Below are 22,781 nucleotides of genomic sequence, written 5' to 3'. Positions count from 1 at the left end.
TGTTTGGCGAAAGCACTATATTGTATTACTTCGTTAAACTTTCGCACGAATACGTCCTTAGAAATAGTTGGCATCAAAATGGCTGACTTGTGGGAAGACAGAGATGTTCGATTTGACGTTAACCCTTCGTACGTGTATTTAATAAACACTTCGATGAATATTTGAACTCTTTATAAATTATGTGGACTGTTGAAAAAATATTGTAAAATCGTTTCAATTGCATTATATTTATGCTGATCATATCTGTATGATGTGGGCACAGGCACTTGTTTCTATCCAATCCATACGAAGAGGGTCTCATTGGGGGGGGGGGGGGGGGGGGGGGGGATCCCAGATCCCACATCCTGCTTATGTAACATGAAATATTGTCCTCCATGAAATATTGTCTGTCGGACGGGACATAATTTCATATAAAATATTGTCCACTGACAGCAGGGGTCGAATTTAAGCTTTTTTGTGTACTGGCCAGCCGGACCAGTGGACTGAAAATCTACTGGTCCTGCACAAATGAAATTCATTTGACAAACACTAATATAAATGAGAGATGTTTACGTTTATTTTCATGATTTTCCTTCCTTTGTTTCCTCTCCTTTATTCTCGTAGTTTTTAGTGCTGTTCTGATTGTTCATTAGCAAGTACAGAATCTAACTTAAAATTTGAAGATCTCGATGTTACAAAAATACATTTCTTATCTACTCTCAAGTCTGTCACTGCAAATTGTTCACATGATATATATAATACAATCCATTACATATTGCAACTATATAATTAAACCATTCGCGTTTTTTTACCTATGATTTTTGATATTTACGTTTCTTATGTCAATTTCATAAACTTTTTTCAGATCTTCCATTTGAACGTCACTTATTTTTTCATTTTTTGGTCGGTCGATTTGACTCATTCCAAAAATTTCCACATTTTGTGTTGTTGTGAAGGACGCTCAACCTCGATATTAATAAAAACTTAATCAATTGTAATACTTAATACCTCTAGTACCGTGCAATTGATTTCGCAGGTAAATTATTTTCTAAAAAAAAACGAAATTGCGATTCAATCAGGGATTTTATTGACAAATTTCTACTGGTCCGCCGGACCACCAGGTGACAAAATATACTGGTCCGACTCAAATTCTACTGGTCCTGGACCACCGGACCAGCGCTAATTTCGACCCCTGACTGACAGTATTTCATAATGAAATATTGTACACTGACAGTATTTCATAATGAAATATTGTCCTTGACAATATTTTATTATGAAATAGTGTCCTTGTCCATGAAATTTTGTCACCTCCTTGTGGACAATATTTCACTTTGAAATTCTGTTCATGACAATACTTCACTATGAAATACTGATCAATACAGACTTTGAAAATCTTTTTTAATCATTTTTTACGCAATTAGAAATGGAACACAAGCACGCATCATGCACATTTTTAGATATATAACTAAAATGGTTTTGTATAGTAAGGAATTTTATTATTACTAATAGTGAGTTTCAAATTTGCATCGATTCTTTACAAATGGTTTTTTATAGAATAAAGATTTGTATAGATATAGGAAGATGTGGTATGAGTGCCAATGAGACAACTCTCTATGGTATGTTTTATTGTATTACATTATACTGTACAAATATATGTAATGTACTGACAATCACTTATTTTGTAAATATATACACAAAAATTCCTATAATAGACCTTCTCTAACTTGAATATATGTTGATAGCCTCCCCTTCATGAGACAAAATTCCATGACAATCTGTTTATGAAATAGTGTCTCAATACTCACAAAATATTACTAAAATATAACCTCCCTTTAACAGAACAAAATTTCATAGTATTCATCTGTGAAATATTGTTTCAATTCACCCAAAATATAACCTCCCTTTAACAAGACAAAGTTCCACAGTATTCATCTGTGAAATATTGTCAATATACAGATACAATTTTACTATGGAAATTTGTCCTTCTCTGGACATTTTTCCATAGACGAGGACAAAATTTCATGATACAAAGTTATGAAATATTGTCTTGTGGTACAATATTTCATAGGACAATATTTTGCTTTACACTTACACTACGTATGTAAACAATTCTAATTTTTTTTGTAATTTCTTGTGTCCGCTAGACTTCATTTCCCGTTTTCACGGCACGATCATTTGCGTCACACTTCGAACCCAATGAGACTCACTATGAAGGACTTCTATTTATATGAATAGTGGACCTTCGTATGGATAGAAACAAGTGCCTGTGGATGTGGGTAGTAAAACACCTTATCAAGTTATCACTACATTGTATTTGTCCGCGATTTCTGGACATCACAAAGGTTCCTGTAAATTATGATGTTATAATAGAAAATATCTGACACCACAATGGAAAAGTGATTGTTGCATACAGTTCAAGCAGGGCAGATTCTCAGGGTCAACCGAAACAGATTTCCAATTATAGTGATAAGGGGTCTCATTGGGTCAGTCAGGGGACTTTCTTAAATGAGTGATTTTCTAAATCGCTGATTTAAGTAACATTATTTCCATACAGATTGGAAGTAAGAGTTGTCTTTCTTTAATAATCACCTATTTAAGTAGTACAAGTTAATCACTAAGAGAAGTGATTGAATTTTATTATAGCTTTAAATATAGAATACTAATGATCCAGGGACTAATTATGTTTCTAAACTTATGAGAACCAACATCTGTGTTGTCTAGGATGACCAGGTCATTTTAGGTGATGACCTGGTACTGAATCTAGGATAATGACATAAAAATCACTTGTTAAAGTATCATACCTCAATTTCCTTCCCAAAAATCACTTATTCAAGTATCATTATTTTAATAACCCCCACTAATTTCAACACCCCCGAACAGTGAAATTTTAATCGTGAACAGTAGAATTTTATTACATAATCTGAAAGATGAAACCTTGAACTTTACAGGAAAAATACTCCCACTGCTGGGAAAAATCTGTGAAGAAAGTATGAGTTTATTATGTAAAGCCATTATTATAACATTTTTTCAACTAAAATAGAATTTGCAGATAAATGATAGCATCAAAGGCATAAACCTTGCTACATAAAAGAAGCAAAAAGTTCATTTTTTCCAATTTTATTAATGAAAAGAAATTAAAACCTATGTGTTTGAAATTTTGGTAAAACTACAAAATCACAATTTGTGACAAAACTTCAATTTTGCTACTCAAATAAGTGATTTAAAAATCTCTTATTTCAGTAAGTCCCCTGACTGTGGGTGGGTGGGGGGTTATGATCCTGTATCCCGCTTACTGTTGTGTCCTTTGGCCCGCTTATACTATGCACGTAAGCAGTTCTCATTTTTTGGTTATTTCCCTGTGTCCTGCTAGACTTCATTTCCTGTTTTCAGGGCACAATAATTTGACTTTCACATGCCACGCATAAAAAAATTCAGCAATCCTGAGCCATGCTTAGACCTCAATGAGACGCACATGATAAGGTGTTTACCCTTAAGCATGTTAATCCTCAAATAAACTAGAAATAATGGTTGTTCTGTAGGTACTTAATGAAAATTCCCTAATGACAGCAGTGCTGATTGTCAATTTTGATAATTCAATTTGCCGAATAATTCGTACAATATAGAATTACAGTTTTCTAACCACTCACTCAACATTAGAATGGAAGTGACGACGCCCCTAAACGCACAAACGACGTTCACTAAAACCAGAGTTTTTGACGGAAATGCATCGATCTCGAAAGTTGTCTATTGGTCAAAATTTTATCGTGATTTGTCAAGAGGTCACAAATAATTATCACTACCTATATATTTGGAAAACTTTTAACATGATTTGTCAAAATCAGTCTATTTCCTTATTGTCTAAAAGAAAGTGTACATTTTATCGTCATGTATCAAAAAATATTCCGTTTTTATACCCCACACAACGAAGTTGCAGAGGGTATAATGTTTTTGACCCGTCCGTCCATCAGTCCTGTTTCTTGTCATCGCAACTCCTCTCAAACCACACAACAGAATTTCACGAAACTTTTTTAGATGAAAAGGACATATTATGTAGTTGTGCATATCAACAGGAAATTATGATTAAGTTTTTTTTCTAGGAGTTACGCCCCTTTGAACTTATTCACTTTAATGTACTACTAGTACTACTACTGCAACAGTTTGTCATCGCAACTCCTCTGATACTACACAACAGGATTTCATGAAACCTTTTAAGATAATAAGGAGAAACTATGTAGATGTGCATATGGACAGGAAATTATGATTCATTTTTTTTTCTAGGAGTTACGCCCCTTTAAACTTATTTGCTTCAATGTACTTCTGCAACAGTTTGTCATCTCAACTCCTCTGAAACCACACAACAGAATTTCATGAAATTTTGTAGATAATAAGGACATACTATGTAGATGTGCATATTGACAGGAAATTATTATTCAATATTTTTTCTTATACAATTTTTTTTTCTTACACTTATTTAATTTCTCCAATGACAATGTGGGGACGTGGGGTATGTGAGCATGCTCACTAAGGTTCTTTGATTCATCTTGAAGGTACCCCCATTACGACCCTCTATGATGAGTGTATCTGTATTAGTACATGTGGAATCCTATTTAGGCTTATAATACACTTTATAAATTTCACAAGTTCACAAGACACATCCTTGTTGTAAATTGAGACAACTATCACTGTGTGATGATATTCTCAGTGTGAATCATCACCTTGTAAATGCTTTCAAGATGTTATCATAACTTATGGGAACATAACAAGTGGGGCCACAGGTTCCTCTGGCCACTTTACTAATTTCAGCTGTGATGGCATAGTAAACACCTCTATACATGAACTGAATAATTGATTAAACATCTTATTGCTATTTGTCCGTCATAAATGGACATTACAGAAGTTTCCATAAAATTTTGACCTCACATCCAAAATAGTTTGATGTCTCAATTGCAAATTAATTGTTGTACAAAAATGTATGATGTCATAGTTCAACATGTTTAAGTGTTCAAAATTCTGAGGTCAAGGTCACAAATCCAAAAGAAGCAGTAGGATTAGGATTTATGATTCCTGAAATGGATGACAAAATAATCCATCTAAATTGTTGAAATTCTCTGGGTTTGACACTATTGCTACAATGTAAATGTCGTCCTGTCGTTCAAGCTTAGGTTAAATACATAAAGAAAGATAAGCCATTTGGACTAGTAAAATTTCATCTTTTCACCACCCTCCCCACTACAAGTTATGTCCCGTTTTAGTCAGCAAGATATTTATTGACAATGAGACTTTAACTGTGCAGTGTTACTGTACGTGAATCCATCACCCTCAAGACCACTGCAAAACTAGTTGAGTGGATATCAATATGTGGAAACAGACATTCTAATTGGACGAGAGTTTGAATAGTATAAGAATTAATCTAGAATTTAATATGAGCACTATAAATATAGAAATTTTTTTTACTTAAAATTCTTGGAAAAAACAATCAACTGTCAAAATAAAAAAAAATCTGAGGATAAAAGAGACATTCAAAAGGTGTATAATGCCAACAAACGCTTAAGGACTTTCCAATTGAAATCTGTTAAAGCCCATGTAGTGTACATCTGATGGGCAGTCTTATCAACTAACGGTATTAAAAAATCTCATTTAAATGAATTATGTACATGTCATAAATGTAGGTTATTTTAGTCCCAAGTAAAAAGTTTAATGAACTTTCTACTTTTTTTTTTTAATTTAGTAGTATTATTGAAAATAAAACATAAAAGATGTAAATTTTGGACTTAAAGATATATGTGTCAGGAGCTCTGAGAAAGCAGGATTTTGTATCTTATTTCAATGATTTTGATTCATTTAGAATAAGAATAATGTTTTAACATTAAAACAGACTATTTGTATATTCTAGCCAAATGAAAATGAGGGCAGGGGAAAAGTTGATAGATTCATTAAATGCAGTAGAGGATACAAAAGGAAACAATGGCGACAGAGGTAACTTTTAACTGTTTTCATTATTTACCATACCATGCACAATGGGCTAGTTCAAGTGTATGATAAAAATAATATTAATCTTACATCTATGGGAGATAACTCACTCAGAACTTCAAGATTTCTCTGATTCACCTTTTGCTGTTCCTTCTTTATTGGCTTTAATAGATTCCAGTGAAACTTCATACAGAGATAGTTGACCATTTGAAAATGCAATAAGCAAAGTAATAACTTCACCACATCTCCTAAAGGTTTGATTTTACTAACTTCCTCAGATCATCTCTTTAATTTTATCACACAAATCTACATGAATTTTTTTTTTTCAGGAATTCCTTTGTTTGTATGTGTTTGTATGATATTATGAACAATGCCAGTATACCATAATGCATATATTTACAACAAAATGTCATTTTATTTAAAATTTATAATAAATGAAGCAAATTACTCTGACCAAGGATTTTGAAAGTGAGATAAATACCTAAGAACCGATTGATTTTTATTTTGACTTGGTGAGGGCATTTAGTCTCTAAACTATCATATGGAAAGATCAAACTTCATTTAAAAGTAACATTCAAATACATGTAGGAAGATTTTCATGAACTACAAAACTTTTGTTTTTAAATGATGAAGATTCATTGTACATGTAGCAGTGCAGATTTATTCAAATAAGTTAACCCTTTGTGATATATCCAGTGTAAATTTATTTACATTTTAAAATAATGTGTGCTTATACAATTTCAGGACGACTTATTGTAACCAACTTAAGAATAATATGGCATTCAATGGCACTTCCTAAGGTTAATTTGTGTAAGTATCTATATACTGATTCTTTCAAACCACAAAATTTATTCAACAGAGGAAGTTAAATTTTCTAAATTTGGAATGCTATCAAGAGTGGATAAATAATATTGTCCTTAAAATTTTGAAAATCTATATTTCTATATTTCTAATGATTTAAAGGAAGTTTAAGAGTGCAGTGTTCCAGATAAATATGGGAGTTAAATAGCATAAAAATTTAATAAAAAATGGTGTATAAAAATTATTTAACTTGTCAGAATCGGTTGAAATTTCTACAGAATTAAAGAAAAATATATACTACATTATGTGGGTTTTTTTTCTCCAATAATCTGTAATACCCTATCCACATGAACATATGTTTGTTGGAGAGCAAAAAGTTTGTTAATAATTGTCTTTGTACATGTATATAGCAATAGTGTATGATTGAAAAGAAGATAATTGTGTAGACTTTTATGTAACATGTTTTCTGTCTTTTTCAGCAATTGGTTTTAACAATGTAATCAACATATCATCAAAGGCAGCACAGTCAGTAAGTTCACTTAAAGAGTAAATTAATCAACATTTCATTTAAGAATTGAATGCTTCTTTTTGTTAATTCCTTGTAGTGTAAAAGCATTGACTGAAGAACATTTTGTATGAAACGCAGAAGCCTTCATTCTTAAAATGTGTGCATAGTCAATACTTTTACAACCCTATCAAATTACTTAAAGAAGCATTCAATACTTATGATTACATTTCTTCTGTGCACTTTATTGTAGAAGCATGTGTCAACATGAATGCTACAATTCATTTCACAATGAAGTTTATTAAGGAATAACGCAAGATTGCAGTTAGCCAATCAGAATATCGTATTATAATGATTGATTGATTGATTGTTGGTTGCTTAACGTCCAGTGGCAAATATTTCATGCATATTCAGGACGAGAACAAGTTCACAATAAATACAATAGGTAGGTTGATACAATAGAGGCCATCTGGGATGATGGTCGGAGAAATTTGGACTGCCACCGGAAAAGGAGGGTATATTGGATAGGGACAGAAATTTTGCCTTGCAACAGGCCACCTACGGACCCCTCAAAGAGTTGTTGCAAGGGTTCTTAACGTGCAAAGAGCGTGGCACTCTCTTTACACGAGGCATCGGATTTAACGTCCCCCTTCTGACCGGACGTGACTGCGAACTTGATACATCCCGCACAGCCAAACGGACGCCCCACTTCGGCTAGCGTTTTACTGCCGGTCGGGAGAAGACCAAGTGACCATATTTCTATACCCCAGTCACCCTTGGGGATGTATTATAATGAAATGTATATCTAATGTAATTATTAGTTTGAATCAATCAGTAGTAGTCACAAAGATAATGATATTTGGCACAAACAGCTTCTCCCATAGTAAACTGTTGGTCTGGTTCTCTAATTGTTTTATACCGCTTTTTAATTAATTGAATTCACAAATGAATATTTTCACAGATAAATAAAATTATGTTTTTATATTAGTTTCATTTCCATGACTCCTGTAATGTATTACTATTATTTCATATTTCAAAAAGTGAACTACACTTGCTGCTTTCTCTTAATGTAATACCAAACTGACAAATATTTCATTATTCACCATCTGAACTTATAAAAATGACTGTCAGAGCTAATTAAGTTGTACATTAACAATTTTTATGCCCCATTTATGGGCATTATGTCTTCTGGTCTATGCCTCCGTCCCTTCATTCGTCCGTCTGTCCCGTTTCAGGTTAAAGTTTTGGTTAAAGTTTTTGGTCGAGGTAGTTTTTGATGAAGTTGAAGTCAGATCAACTTGAAACTTAGTAAACATGTTCCCTAATATATGATCTTTCTAATTTTAATGTCAAATTAGAGATTTTATACCCCTTTCACAGTCCACTAAACATAGAAAATGATAGTGCGGATGGGGCATCCGTGTACTTGGGACACATTCTTGTTAAAATATAATTCAGATTCAGATTCAATATTTTATTATAGTCTCACCACTTGCATAACATTATACATTCCAATATACATATAAAACATTGCGTATAACATAAAATATAGGGGAAAACATACCTAAAACATATTTGTGTTTTCTAATTTCAGAAATTAAGAGGAACAACAGAAGCTTTATATGTATTAACAAAGTGCAATAATACAAGATTTGAGTTTATTTTTACTAACTTGGTTAGTATATTTACTGTATAATTTGCAGATGCTATTATTCATTCTATTTTTTAAACATTTTATTCACCTTTATGACTGTTAAGTTTATCTGTATTAAGAGAATATTTACTGCAGTGTACTAAAGTATATGGCCTGGGGCATATAGCTTTAAACTTGAACATCAAACCAGATCTTTTATGCAGTTTTATTTATTTTTTTTTTTTTTTAATTGAACTTTCATTATATTGGTATGGAATAATATATGATTTATATTATCTCCCCCTGAATCAAACAATTTTGTTCCTGTTATCTCCCATGATAATATCAAAGATTCTTTGATTCGTACCTGTATATACACAAGTAATGGTATTATATGCATGCTTTAAAAATATACCTTAAATATACATGTTGTTAAGAAATGCTTTGCATTGTCTTGAAGTTCACAATTTAAAAAGACTGTGAAATCATCATATTTTTTTTTATAGATGACCTTCCTTAGTTATTGTCAGGTGTATCGTAAGTTTGATAATGTCTATCTCCCTTAGTTACAGATCAAATGTTAAGTATCCTGGTAATTTTAATGTTATAAGTATTGAACGTATTATATATTTTAGATACCTGGCTCACCAAGACTGTTTACCACAGTTATAGCAGTCCACAGGTAATATCAGATACAAAGAGAACGCTAAAAGGACAATATGTATTTCTAATCAATAATGAAGCTACCTGCCATGAAAAAAATCACAAAATGTCATTACTTTGTATTTATATCATGCAGTTATCTGAAGAATTATCAATGTATATCTGATATATTTTTTAGAGATTTTAATTTATTTTTTGAAGAACATCATTAGATAAATAGAGTTGTGTAAGTATACAGCATATGTCATACCATCAATGACACTAGAAAATATGCAGTGTTTATGAAAGAGTCATATCTTACAAGGACGTTAAACAAACAACAATCAATCACACATGTATCTAACAAAGTCTGCGCCCAGTCATTATTGATTTTTTCAGTTAATATTTAGACATGGTTAAAGGACAATACTTATAAGTTAAATAAAGACAACAGTAATATATCGCTGTTCAAATGTCATAAATCGATTGAGAGAAAACAAACTGAAACCAAGGGAAACACATCAACTATAAGATGAAAATAACAGAACAACAGAAACACTTACAACATTTTCAAAACACATTCAAAAGTTATATGTAGCGTGTTTTTTTGTTTGTTATTCTTTATAGAGCATATGAAACATCTAAGTTATACAGAGATCTTAAATTACGAGGAGCATTAATACAGAACAAACAGCTGAGACTGTTACCACAGGAACAAGTGTATGACAAAGTCAACGGTGTATGGAATCTCTCAAGTGATCAGGTACTAACATAGTCTTTATTATTAACATTCATCATAGAATTATGCACTACAGTCTACTTATCAGTTCACATGTACAATGTAGTATCAGCATGGAAGACTTATTTCTACCTGACCTGCCAAAAACATCATTTAGAGAATATCTGTTTTCTGATTTTTTCACATTTTTATTATTTTCTCTGAAACTGCTTTTAAATAGCCTTATTTAGGAATAGAAAAAGTTAGAGGATACCAAGTGGGCAATAAAACCAAATAGTTAAAGAAAAACCAATCCATTTAAAATAACAAAATAACAGTGTACAAAACACTACAGGTAAACACTACATAATGAACTACACAAATCTGATGAAACACCTGGGATAATGTCAGGTGCTCTGAAATGGTCAGCAGTCAGCAGATCCTTGTCCACTAGTCACTTATTCTGTAAGATATTTTTAAGTTCACATTTTTGCATACTTTCTACTAAAACCAATATACATGTATCAGTCTTACCAAACTTAAACATTATGATATATATATATTAAATAACGTAAAAAAATTGTTTTGTAACCCAAAAATGTTATTACACCTTTCATGTTGGCCAGTATAGCATGGCATACATATCTTTATATTTGTATATTTCAGGGTAACCTTGGAACATTTTTTATTACAAATGTAAGACTGGTTTGGCATGCCAACATAAATGAATCATTCAATGTCAGCATACCTTTTCTACAGATGGTAAGTTAACACAGGGATCTCACTAAGGATCTTTGAAGGGGAGTTCAGGGAGTCATCATTTTTGGCCATGGCGAGTACAGCAGTGCCAGAGAAGATGAAATTTTATTGATATATGAAATAATTTCAGTCTCCATGTCAAAATTGAGCAAAGAAATTACATCAAATTTAGATTATGCATTAACTTTTGTTATAAAATAATGATATATGTGCTCAGTTAATACATTATTTTACAATTTTGATGAATCTTTGGACTCACCTCAATGAGAACCCTAACAGCATCCAGGTTTATGCATCATAAAATGCAAAAAAAATAATCTAGTAAGTCTTTGGATTTTTATGTCTGTTATATTATACTTAAAAAAAATTAGTTATGAAATGTGTTGCCAACATGTATTTTCAGAGGGATTTTTTTTTATATACATGTATATATATATATATATATGTTAAGAGACTAGAGACAGAGTACATGTACCAGTATCTACAGTTCTTTGACCCTTTACCAGACTAGAACATGCTAATAAAAAAAAGTTTTCATATTGAAAATATTTTGAAAACAATGATGTATATTTTTTTCAATGTTATTCTTTTTTAGAAAACTGTAAAGATCAGAGACTCAAAGTTTGGATTAGCATTGGTTGTTGAAAGTTCACAAGCGGTATGTTAATTCTTCATTTTGCTACACATTTTCAAGAATAAGCATAAAATATAATGATATCCAATGCTGGCCCGAGAACACAGTTATCTTGTAGTGTATATCTTTTACACTAAAAACAGAAATTAAAAAAATTGCACTTGCTCTATCTCAAAAAGATTTTGGCAGTGTAGTTTACTACTTTTAGGACAAATTACATAAAAAAAAAAGTCTATCTGTTCTTACCCAAAATATGGACAATTTTATGTTAATGTAGTCAGCAATTCAGTTTGACAGCTTCATGCATATACTTTTACTTTTACCTTTTCAAACTGGATCAAATTTTTTTTTGGCATGTAATTTCATCCCACTACATACTATTTTATGCATAAGATGAAAAAAAATATATTTGAAGGTGTACGATAAAAATCTGCAACCTATTCATTGTCGACTGTAGGTACTCTATTTGTAGACATCAAAAATTTATGAACTTTACCTGTGTCCTTTGACCAGCTGATGTAAATAAAAATTTGCAAGGCACCTGTAGGTGTAGTTTTAGGTTAGATGGAAATCTCAATATTAGATGTGATGGTAACCCAGGGCTGAGGACACACTATATTAATGATTATTAATCATAGCATGTAATTTGTAAGAAGACTTACAATTTTTATGCCTGGTCACAGTTGTGTTATTATCTTTTGTTTGTTCACCATTACGTCACAACACAAGAAATCAAGACATCACAGAAAAAAATTCATGTAGATATGCTCTCAAGAACTATGATTTCTTTTTAATTTTCAACAATTTTTTATTTGCAAATATAGAGTGTATGCAAGAACCAACAAGGTCATTTACTACAGCAACTCTATCTGTACAGTTGTCCTACTGGATATTTCTCAATTACAAATATATTTCAAAACTAATAAATATATTTCATTCTAAGAACAAACATAAATTTGACCCTTATTTCAGACATTTTAGACATTATGCATCTTTTAAGCATTTAAGCACAAAATTTATGAGATCTTCAATTCTATATTTTAGATGCTAAATGAGGTTTTTAATGCACCTATTATTTGTGGCTTCTTTGACCCATATAACCTGCAGAAGCTTTTATGGCCATTTTTTTTTTAAATCTATGGTGATATAGCAGTGATACTTCACAGTCTTGTTCAACATTTAGTTCAATGTTACTTATATTTCATGCTTATAGTGACTTTGGTTAAGTTTTGTACTAAAGTCAATTTATCAGACAATAGTCTTCTTATATAGCATGTATAGTACAACAGTTTGTTTATGAAGTAATTGTTTTTAATTTTTAGTACAGTGTTATAATCAAGATCTGAATTCTGTTTAGAAATGAGAACTTTACTTTGTATGTATATGACTTTAAAAGATATTGGTAATATTATAGGATATTGATGTTTGATAATAGTGTAGGTCTGTAACATGTTTCAAAGGTTTAAGACTTGTATCATGTGAAATATTGCAAATTACAAAATACATTTACTGAAAATGTTTTTGTTACCACATACACAGAGGCACAATTTTAATGGAAGCATGTTTTTGCCATGTTAGTACAAATACTATTACTGCTTATCCATCTTTTAATGAATTCACTTTCATGTTTAACATAGTGTGAGTAGAGTATTTGTATTTCATTATCAGGACAAAAATACTTTTTGTCAGTTTATTGGATACAAAATACACGTAACCAGGTAAACTAAATTTGCGACAGTAAAACTACTGATGAGGTCTGCAAAGCTTCAAATACAATACAGTTATCTCTTAAATCTACTTTTCATACATTGTTGCATTTTGGTTAAATAAATATACTGCTAAAAAGTAGGTATTTTAATGATTATAAGAATTATCATATATTTATATTCTCTATATACCATACCATAAACTTGCATAGATAAAGGCTTTTATTGTATATCAAAAAAATGATTCTTTAAAAAGATATATTGTGCAATATTCTATGATATTGCACTAGTGCAAATATAGCTTCAAATTATTGACATCATCAGTGATAGAAATATGTTTCAAACATTTTTATAAGCTTTGATATACTGTGAATATTTTCTGTTGTAAAATATATATTGGACTTCCAAGCTCCTGTAAAATAAAAATTTACTTCAGACAATATTCACAAACATTATATTAATGAAAAAACCCTAAAATATAGTTAGGCTTGAAGTATAAATATATAACAACCTTCTTTTCAAGTTTTCACATACTTTTTTCAAAGTTTAGTAAAGTTCACATATTGGTAGTATAAAGTTAACTATTACAGTATCATGTGTTAAAGAATGTGTTGAATGGTTTTATCGACCTTGACTGGCTATACAGCCCTTGCACGGTCGGCTCTTAAACAAAGTGTTCAAAAATGTACCATATAAATGTCTCTTCACATAAAAATAATATTTGTAATATTGTATGAACAGCATGGAAGAAATAACTTGAAAATGCGGGTTATAAACAATTTCACACCAGATAAGTATTTTCTTTTCATAAATGATGAAAATGGAATCTTATCTAGGTATGTTTGCTTTATGAAGATATGCTCTCTTTTGATTTTGATAGTTTTCATATAGAGTTCCTATGAGGTCTTCAAATTTTGTTTATATATAATATTTGTTTCCATAAAGACAAGTTATCTTTAAATTTGGAAATGATCATCCCCCTAAACTTTGTACTTATGTTATAATTAGTCCTTCCTTCATACTGTCATTGTGTCCTTCTGAGATCTCACTGCTGTCGTGTCTAGATTTGTCATGCCTGCAGATATTGATCTGAATTTTCTGGTACATTTGTGTATAATGATAACTTCCTGATGAAGTTTGTATTTCATTCCAGTTGACTGACTTTTGGTTGCATTACTTATGAGGGGGTCTCATTGGGGGATTCTGATCCCGGATCCCGCTTACACTATGTAAGCAATTCTCAATTTTTTGTAATTTCCCATGTCCCGCTAGACTTCATTTCCCATTTTCACGGCACAATAATTTGACTTTCACGTGACACGCTTAGAAAAAATCGGCAATCCTGTGTCACGCTTAGACCCCAATGAGACCCACTTATGATAGACAACGATATTTTATATAAAGCTGCATTACTATTAGTAAACTCAGTTAGTTTTAAAATCATTAAAATTTTGAAGCCCTGCCCTCTTTGTCATGGTTCAGCAACTTTGAATTGATTTACAATGTTTTTGTCCAACAGATTGTCTTTTTGTGAATTTTCTAACAACAGGCCAAACATATCTCTGTGTCAACAGTAGATAGTATTTATAGATTATCGTTGAGATGACCAATGATAATCTGTTTATCGCCATTTTACCTATGATGACTTTGTTAATGCCATTGACAACGGCACATGCACACTCAGTTTTCGAACAATAATTTTTCATATCACTCTACTGTGTTAAGAAAGGAAATTATCAGTCAGTTAGATTAAAGGAAAATTTTGTCAAATAATGATATTTAAATATATAAAATATTGTTTTGTTTAAAAAAAAAAAATGTAAACTTCTTGAAACTAAATTTTCTTTACTGGTATTTTCAGCATCCTGGAATAAAGGTCAGTGATTATGTGTGGAAAACATTAAAAAATTAAAATTTAATTATCCAAAACATTGAACAATCTAATACCAATCAAGTTTTTGTGTATCAAGCACTAATTCAGTTCAAAGAGAAATTCAAAAAATCTATTTTATTTCACTGTAACCCTTCAATAACACTTATATGAGATTGTTAGCTCTAGTTTAAAATGCCACCAAAGAAATGTTGGTGATATTATAATACAATACATTATTATGTATTGTTAAGTTTTCAAATTAACTGTTTATTTACAGAATTTAAACATCTAATGCAATTATGCAAATATATTTATTGATAAGTCAAGTAAATTTGGTAAAAATATTATGATTCATAAATGAAACAATTCAAAATTGAACAGAGTAGAAATGTGTATGTTCATTGAGGCAGTTATATATAGCCTTTTCAGATAGCACCTTTTATCTTCAAGAAAAAAAAGGTAATATTTTGGAGTTTGTTCATTTTGATTTCTTTGTTCAATGATAAAGTTCTGAGTTTCAAAACTACTTTGAAATTGTTGTTCCGTTGTTTGTAAATACTGTCTTTAAAAGTTATAACTCATTATTGATTGGTATTTAATGCCATCACTATTATGCAATTTAGGGTTAATTTTTAATTGGTGGATAAAGGGGAATCACAAATCTTCAGAAGTGAAACTGACATTCCTTGTCAATTAATATTGGAGTCCAGCCCACCTGAACTCACAACATCAGTGTTGACAAGCTAGGGATACAGTAGTTCAACTACTTAGACCACAACATCAGTGTTGACAAGCTAGGGATACAGTAGTTCAACTACTTAGGCCACAACATCAGTATTGACAAGCTAGGGATACAGTAGTTCTACTACTTAGACCACTCTGAGAACCCCTTATAACTAAATAAGAAAATCCTTGTATTTAACAGTATTAAAATGATAAGTTAAGTGCAGTTTTGTAAAAAAAACTTAAAAAAATAATAGTACATTTTATAAAATGGTACACATCATTGCTTATTAAAATTAAGTAGAATGTATTATCTATCATAATCATCAGGCACTTTTATAAGAAAGTAAAGAATCTATCTTTAAAATAATATAAGCAAATAAAAAAGAATAATCTCACATTTGCAGAAATGAACAACTCTAAAGCAAAACCTGTTGTTAGAGTTTACATTTTACATTTTATGTTGGAAATTACTGTTTAATGTTTATTGTTTTGCTGTTAATTCAATTTTGTTTCAGTGAACTGTATAATTATAGAGAATTTGCAGTTTTGTGTTCTTGCTTCATATACCAGGCTCACTCTTACTCTGTCTTTCTTAAATGTCATCTCAAATCCAGAGGTCTTATTGTAAAACTGTTCATTGTTTCTGTAAGATCAGTAACTTTAGCAGTGTTTTTATTGTAAAAATTCAATTGTAACAAAATAAAAAAACTCATTTTAAATTTTTGAAGCATTACTTGTACATGCAATGCAGTATTTCCTTAAAAAGCAATAAAATTGAGAATGGAAATGGGGAATGTGTCAAAGAGACAACAATCCGACCAAATAAAAAACAACAGCAGAGAGTCACCAACAGGTCTTCAATGTAGCGAAAAATTCCCGCACCTGGAGGCGTCCTTCAGCTGGCCCCTAAACAAATATATACTAGTCCAGTGATAATGAACCATACTAATTGCCAAATTGTACACAAGAAACTAAAATTAAAATAATACAAGACTAACAAAGGCCAGAGGCTCCTGACTTCGGACAGGCGCAAAAATGCGGCGGGGTTAAACATGTTTGTGAGATCTCAACCCTCCCCCTATACCTCTAACCAATGTAGAAAAGTAAACGCATAACAATATGCACATTAAAATTCAGTTCAAGAGAAGTCCGAGTCTGATGTCAGAAGATGTAACCAAAGAAAATAAACAAAATGACAATAATACATAAATAACAACAGACTACTAGCAGTTAACTGACATGCCAGCTCCAGACTTCAATTAAACTGACTAAAAGATTATGATTTCATCATATGAACATCAGGCACAATCCTTCCCATTAGGGGTTTAGTATCATACCATCATAACATATATGAGAAGAACATAACCCGTGTCATGCCAACAACTGTTTTTAGAATAAATGTGTTTAGTTCCGATGCAAAGACCTTATCAGTGACTCAATATTAACGCCAAAATATGCAATCTTTAATGACTTGACAACAGTATCGTAATTATATCCCTTCTTAATAAGTCTTGTAAGTTTCTGAGGTGAATACTGACAACTTTGTGCTTTATAAAGAATATTTCCATAAAAAATTGGATGTGAAATACCTGAACGTATTAGAAGTCTGCATGTTGAGATATATTTACGAATGATGTCTTTATACCGATGATGAAATTTAGTAAATGTTTTGACTAGTTTGTGATATCGAAAACCCTGGTGTAATAATTTTTCAGTAATACATAAATTTCTCTCGTTAAAATCTAAAACATTATTACATACACGAGCGAATCGTACAAGTTGAGATATATAAACACCGTAAGATGGTGACAAGGGCACGTCACCCTCTAAAAACGGATAATTAACGATAGGAAATGAAAAATCATCCCTTTTATCATAAATTTTAGTATTCAGCTTTCCATTAGTGATATAGATATCAAGATCGAGAAAAGGGCAGTGGTCATTGTTAGTATTAGCTTTATTTAAAGTAAGTTCAACAGGATAAATTTCATTAATATACATACTGAAATCGTCATTATTGAGAGCCAAAATATCATCCAAATATCTAAAAGTATTATTAAATTTGTTTATCAGATGTTGTTTCGATGGGTCTTTGCTTATTTTTGTCATAAATTGTAACTCATAACAATACAAAAACAGGTCCGCAATAAGTGGTGCACAGTTAGTCCCCATTGGAATTCCGATAATCTGACGATATATGGAATCCCCAAAGCGAACAAAAATGTTATCTAGTAAAAATTCAAAAATGTTTAGACATGGAAAATATCATTATACAAGTACAGTGAATCAGTGTTTGCAGTTTATTGAATTTAAAGTTTGTAAAGCTTTCAGTTATGTTTCTCTACATGCATGAGTTTAGTTTGTCTTTAAAGGCTTTTAAGCCAATTGTTTGCTTTGCTTGCTATCAGCATGAGAAAATTATAGATGACTCAATATAATATACAGTAAAACCTCCATATATGGATATGATGCAGTTCAGATATGAAATGTGTCGGTGCACAATAAATACATACATGTAAAGCTACATTCTCGTCATACTTTTAATGAAGTTAAGAGTATTTTCTATGGGTCCATCCATTAGTTATTTTGTCTCCTGAACTTTTCCTTAAGTTTTGCAGGTTTCATCGGCAAACAGTATTGTTTATTAAGTTCCATATCTGACATATGTAGATGTGCACAAATTTGTTTTGTGAAATTTACCAAAGTCAACAGGTCCAATTTTTAGAAATTATTGTAAGTAACATGCTGATATGTAACACATTGAGATACGACTTTGAATGTGAATTTATATACTCAAGAATTCCTAGTTTGACTTAATTGTGAATTAAATGTTATTTGGGTGTGCTGCACAAACGTAACTGGTATTGTTGCATAGCAATATAATATTTCCCACAGAATGTAACCAAAAGTTAGCATGCAATAAATTCCAATATTGCACTAGTGCAATAAATCTTCAAAATTCATGACGTCATCAACAACAAAATCTTAGTTTAAACCAATTTTTACTTTCAAATATTATATTGCTATATAATAAAAGGGTTATTGCATGAATATTGGGGAATATTGTCCCTCCTAGAACATATATTGCACTCGCAAGCTTGTGCAATATAAAATTCTACTCGGGACAATATTCCTCAATATTCATGCAATTACCCTATATTACCACCTTACCCTATCCTGTTATGTTTTTGATATCTAACATGTGTGTTAAACAGGACATGTGTGTTTAACAGGACATGTGTGCTTAACAGGACATGTGTGCTTAACAGGACATGTTTGTGAGACCTACATTGTACGTCTGTATTAACTTTTCCTGTTTTTTATTTTTAGAGTGGTGGTTATGTGTTAGGATTTAGGATAGATCCAGTAGAAAAGTTACAAGGTACAGTGAAGGAGATACAAAGTTTACACAGAGTCTACAGTTCATGTCCTATCTTTGGTGTTGAGTTTGAAACAGAAGAAAGGGTAATTGATTACTTATAAGTATTTGGCAATGGGATACTGTAAATTCTGAAATTATTGCTTGCATTTTATTATTTCAATTTTTCAAGAATGGACAAATATATGCAAGTTTAATTATTGCGATTTTTCTTTATTTCGATAAAATCTGATTACAGGTCTAATGTTTCAGTTATCAAAATGTGAGTTCTTATTATTGCGATACTGACCCATTTGCATTATTCACATTTATAAAAACCTATTGAAACCTTTGTCATGTTTGTATGCATAATTTGATAGTGATATAATATAGGGTTATTGCATGAATATCGAGGAATATTGTTCCGAGTAGAATTTTATATTGCATGAGCTTGCGAGTCCAATATATGTTCTAATATCCCCAATATTCATGCAATAACCCTTTTATGGTATGCAATATAAAATTTGAACGTAAAAATTGGTTTAAACTAAGATTTTGTCGTTGATAACGTCATGAATTTTGAAGATGTATTGCACTAGTGCAATATAAGAATTTATTTCATGCTAACTTTTGGTTACTTTCTGGGGGGAATATTATATTGCTATACAATAATAGAATTTATTGCACGGTAACTTTTGGTTACTTTCTGTGGGAAATATTATATTGCTAAGCAATAAATATAGATTATTACATTGATACAAGTGGATTATCGGATTTATCCAATCGAGATAGTTAAATTATCGAGATTGGATAAATCCGATAATCCACGCGTTACTATGTAATAATCTGTTTCTCTAATGATTAAAAGATAATGTTTCTTCTTTTCTAAACCAAAATCCCCTTCGAGTGCCTTCCACTTTCCACGAAGTTGTCAATTTCATTAACACCTGTTGGAACATTTTGATCAATTCAGGGAGCCGAGAAAGGTTATGACCCTTTGACTCAGCCAATCATCTTCTGAGATCAACGGCAACCACATGTTGATTAAATTTTTTTATACAGTTGGTTCGGAAAGGTATATTTTCCCATAGAATTAGAGAATACTAATTACAGTACTGTTATTCCTCAAATGACATGATGTAATTGTAGACTTCTGTGACATAGGTATGAAGAATAAATTACATGTAGATACCTTAACCTGTGCAACAATATTGTTCATTTTCTGTTTGCTTCTTTCATTCTTTAACTTTATTTATTCATCTATAATTGTTTATTACAGCTACAAGGTGAAGATTTGACAGTAGAAAATATACAAGATGATGTTGAAATAGAAACTGATGGATCATCAGATGCATTTGCTGTAAGTTCACTGCACTTTATATTCACTGTTTTAGAGAGCAATGTATTTTTAAAAATAAATATTAAACACAGCTATTAAATCATTGGACAGATTGTTGTTGAGATCATTTGAAGGTAAATATATATATTAGTTGATTAATCAGTGGTATTTTAACATCCAGAAGAAAATACACCCTAATATAAGGGAAATTGGATGTATATAGATTGGGAAGCATGCTTTTAGATTCTATTACTGCTCAAATGTTGATAAGCAAATCATTATTCCAGTCAAAGTTCATACTCTAAATAGAATTTCAGCTATAACTAGATTTCTTTAAAAGACATATTTTCCTTTTGTTATCAATCTTTTTAACAAGGTCTAAATAAGTCATATAAAACTGAGTTATTTTAAATATTATGAACATTTACCGAAATTTTGAGTTCAAAGATATCTTTGATTTTATTTTACATCAATAAAAGAAAAACAAATTAAATACTTTGAACATTTTGGTGCCTTTCTTTATAATTCTGTAGTTAAAACAGAGTAACGCTATGAGTGCGACTGTTTCATCTTGGTTAAAGACATAAGAAAGTCACAGTGATCAAGATTTGTGATTATTCTTAGTTAAATTTGAGAAAAAAGACATGTGTGACTTCCATGTTTCCCAATTGAAACTACAATTAGACTGTCATACAAGTGAGAGGTTTGGCGCTATAAAACCAGGTTCAGGCCACTATTTTCTACATTTGAGAATGTCTAAACCAAGTCAGGAATATGACAGTTGTTGTCCATTTGTTTGATGTGTTTTACTGTTTGATTTTGTCATTTGATTAGGGGACTTTCCGTTTGGAATTTTCCTCGGAGTTCAGAATTTTTGTTATTTTACTTTTTTCTACTTACCCATCCATTTTACTATAATATTTTCAGGCATATTTTGCTGATGGTAATAAAGACAAAGACAGAGACCCAGTGTACTCAGAAGAATTAGGACTGGCAATAGAGAAACTGAGAGATGGATTTACTTTACAGGGACTGTGGGATGTCTTAGCATGATATTTTAAAATATATAATATGATGAATATACATGCTTTGTTCTGTAACTTATTGTTCATACAATTGGATTAAGTTCCTGGAATAAATACAATTATTACAGGAGAACATACTTTTTGGCTTTCAATAGCACTAAAAATGTTTTCACAACCTGATATTTAGAGATTAGTATTCTAAATATCTAAATATTAAATTGAATTAAAATTAAATAAAGTGACAAAACTGTGTTTTATTGTTTACATGATTTTTGTATGAAAATATTATTGTGAAAAGATAACAAATATTTATCCTCCTTTGCTTGTCATTGAGAAAAATGAATTAATATGTAACAAATTTATAGTTGTTGTGGTCATAAATGATGAAAGTGTATTTGTAGTCCGCCCAAAAGAATATATTAATATTTGAATAAGTACTTTCCAAGTCAACAATACAACTTTCTGCAGAATTTGAAACGGTGTGTAATAAAAATCTATTTAAATTTCTTTGTTTAAAAAAGAAGGTTGAATTATCTCCCTTTATTTGTTTCCAGTAAACATATAAAACATGTGACTGTGATATATTTATTTTGTAATTTATTAATTTTACATCTGGTATCATTATGTTTCATCAATAAACATTTAACATCAACATCTTTTATTAGTGTTTTATTTTCCAAAGTACTGAATAATCATCTGTAAGAATAGGAAGTGTCTAGGCCCAAAATAGATAATGAATGTTTCAAAATTGATCAAGGTTTGGGAATTTGGAGGCATTCAAACAAGTTAGCTGTTGGTGAATGTGGGTTTTTTTTTTAATTATTTTTTTTAAGAATTCAAATGAGGCTAAAAGAAAATTTAATAATACCAATGGTTTGGCAGGGGCAGATCCAGCCAATTTCAATAGGGGTTTCCAAATTCCAATTATATGTTCCCATTCAAATGCATTGATCGTCATAAAAAAGATGATTTAGACAGTGTACAAATGACTCTACAAATACCCTAGTACTTGATGTACACACTGCAGGATTTGCTCTACTGAAGATTAATTATATCTTAAGAAAGAAATAGAATAAACAGGTAAGTTATAGCTTTCTTATTGCACCCTGCTCT

The 22,781-nt window shown here is 30.9% G+C and overlaps 1 protein-coding gene across 1 annotated transcript; it reads left to right on the top strand.

The window, feature by feature from the left end:
• The first annotated feature begins 21 nt into the window (after positions 1-21).
• LOC143065175 (BBSome complex member BBS5-like) lies at positions 22-22,320 on the top strand. The gene is made up of 12 exons (XM_076238588.1): positions 22-128; positions 5,873-5,955; positions 6,694-6,759; positions 7,230-7,279; positions 8,850-8,930; positions 9,524-9,570; positions 10,158-10,293; positions 10,915-11,010; positions 11,603-11,665; positions 19,277-19,411; positions 20,584-20,664; positions 21,571-22,320. Exons 1-12 carry the CDS (start codon positions 79-81, stop codon positions 21,694-21,696), a joined length of 1,014 nt encoding a protein of 337 aa, XP_076094703.1. The 5' UTR covers positions 22-78; the 3' UTR covers positions 21,697-22,320.
• Positions 22,321-22,781: the final 461 nt, after the last annotated feature.

Source organism: Mytilus galloprovincialis, chromosome 2 (genome assembly GCF_965363235.1).
Source record: "Mytilus galloprovincialis chromosome 2, xbMytGall1.hap1.1, whole genome shotgun sequence".
NCBI lineage: Eukaryota > Metazoa > Mollusca > Bivalvia > Mytilida > Mytilidae > Mytilus > Mytilus galloprovincialis.
This window is presented reverse-complemented; position numbering and strand designations above follow the sequence as displayed.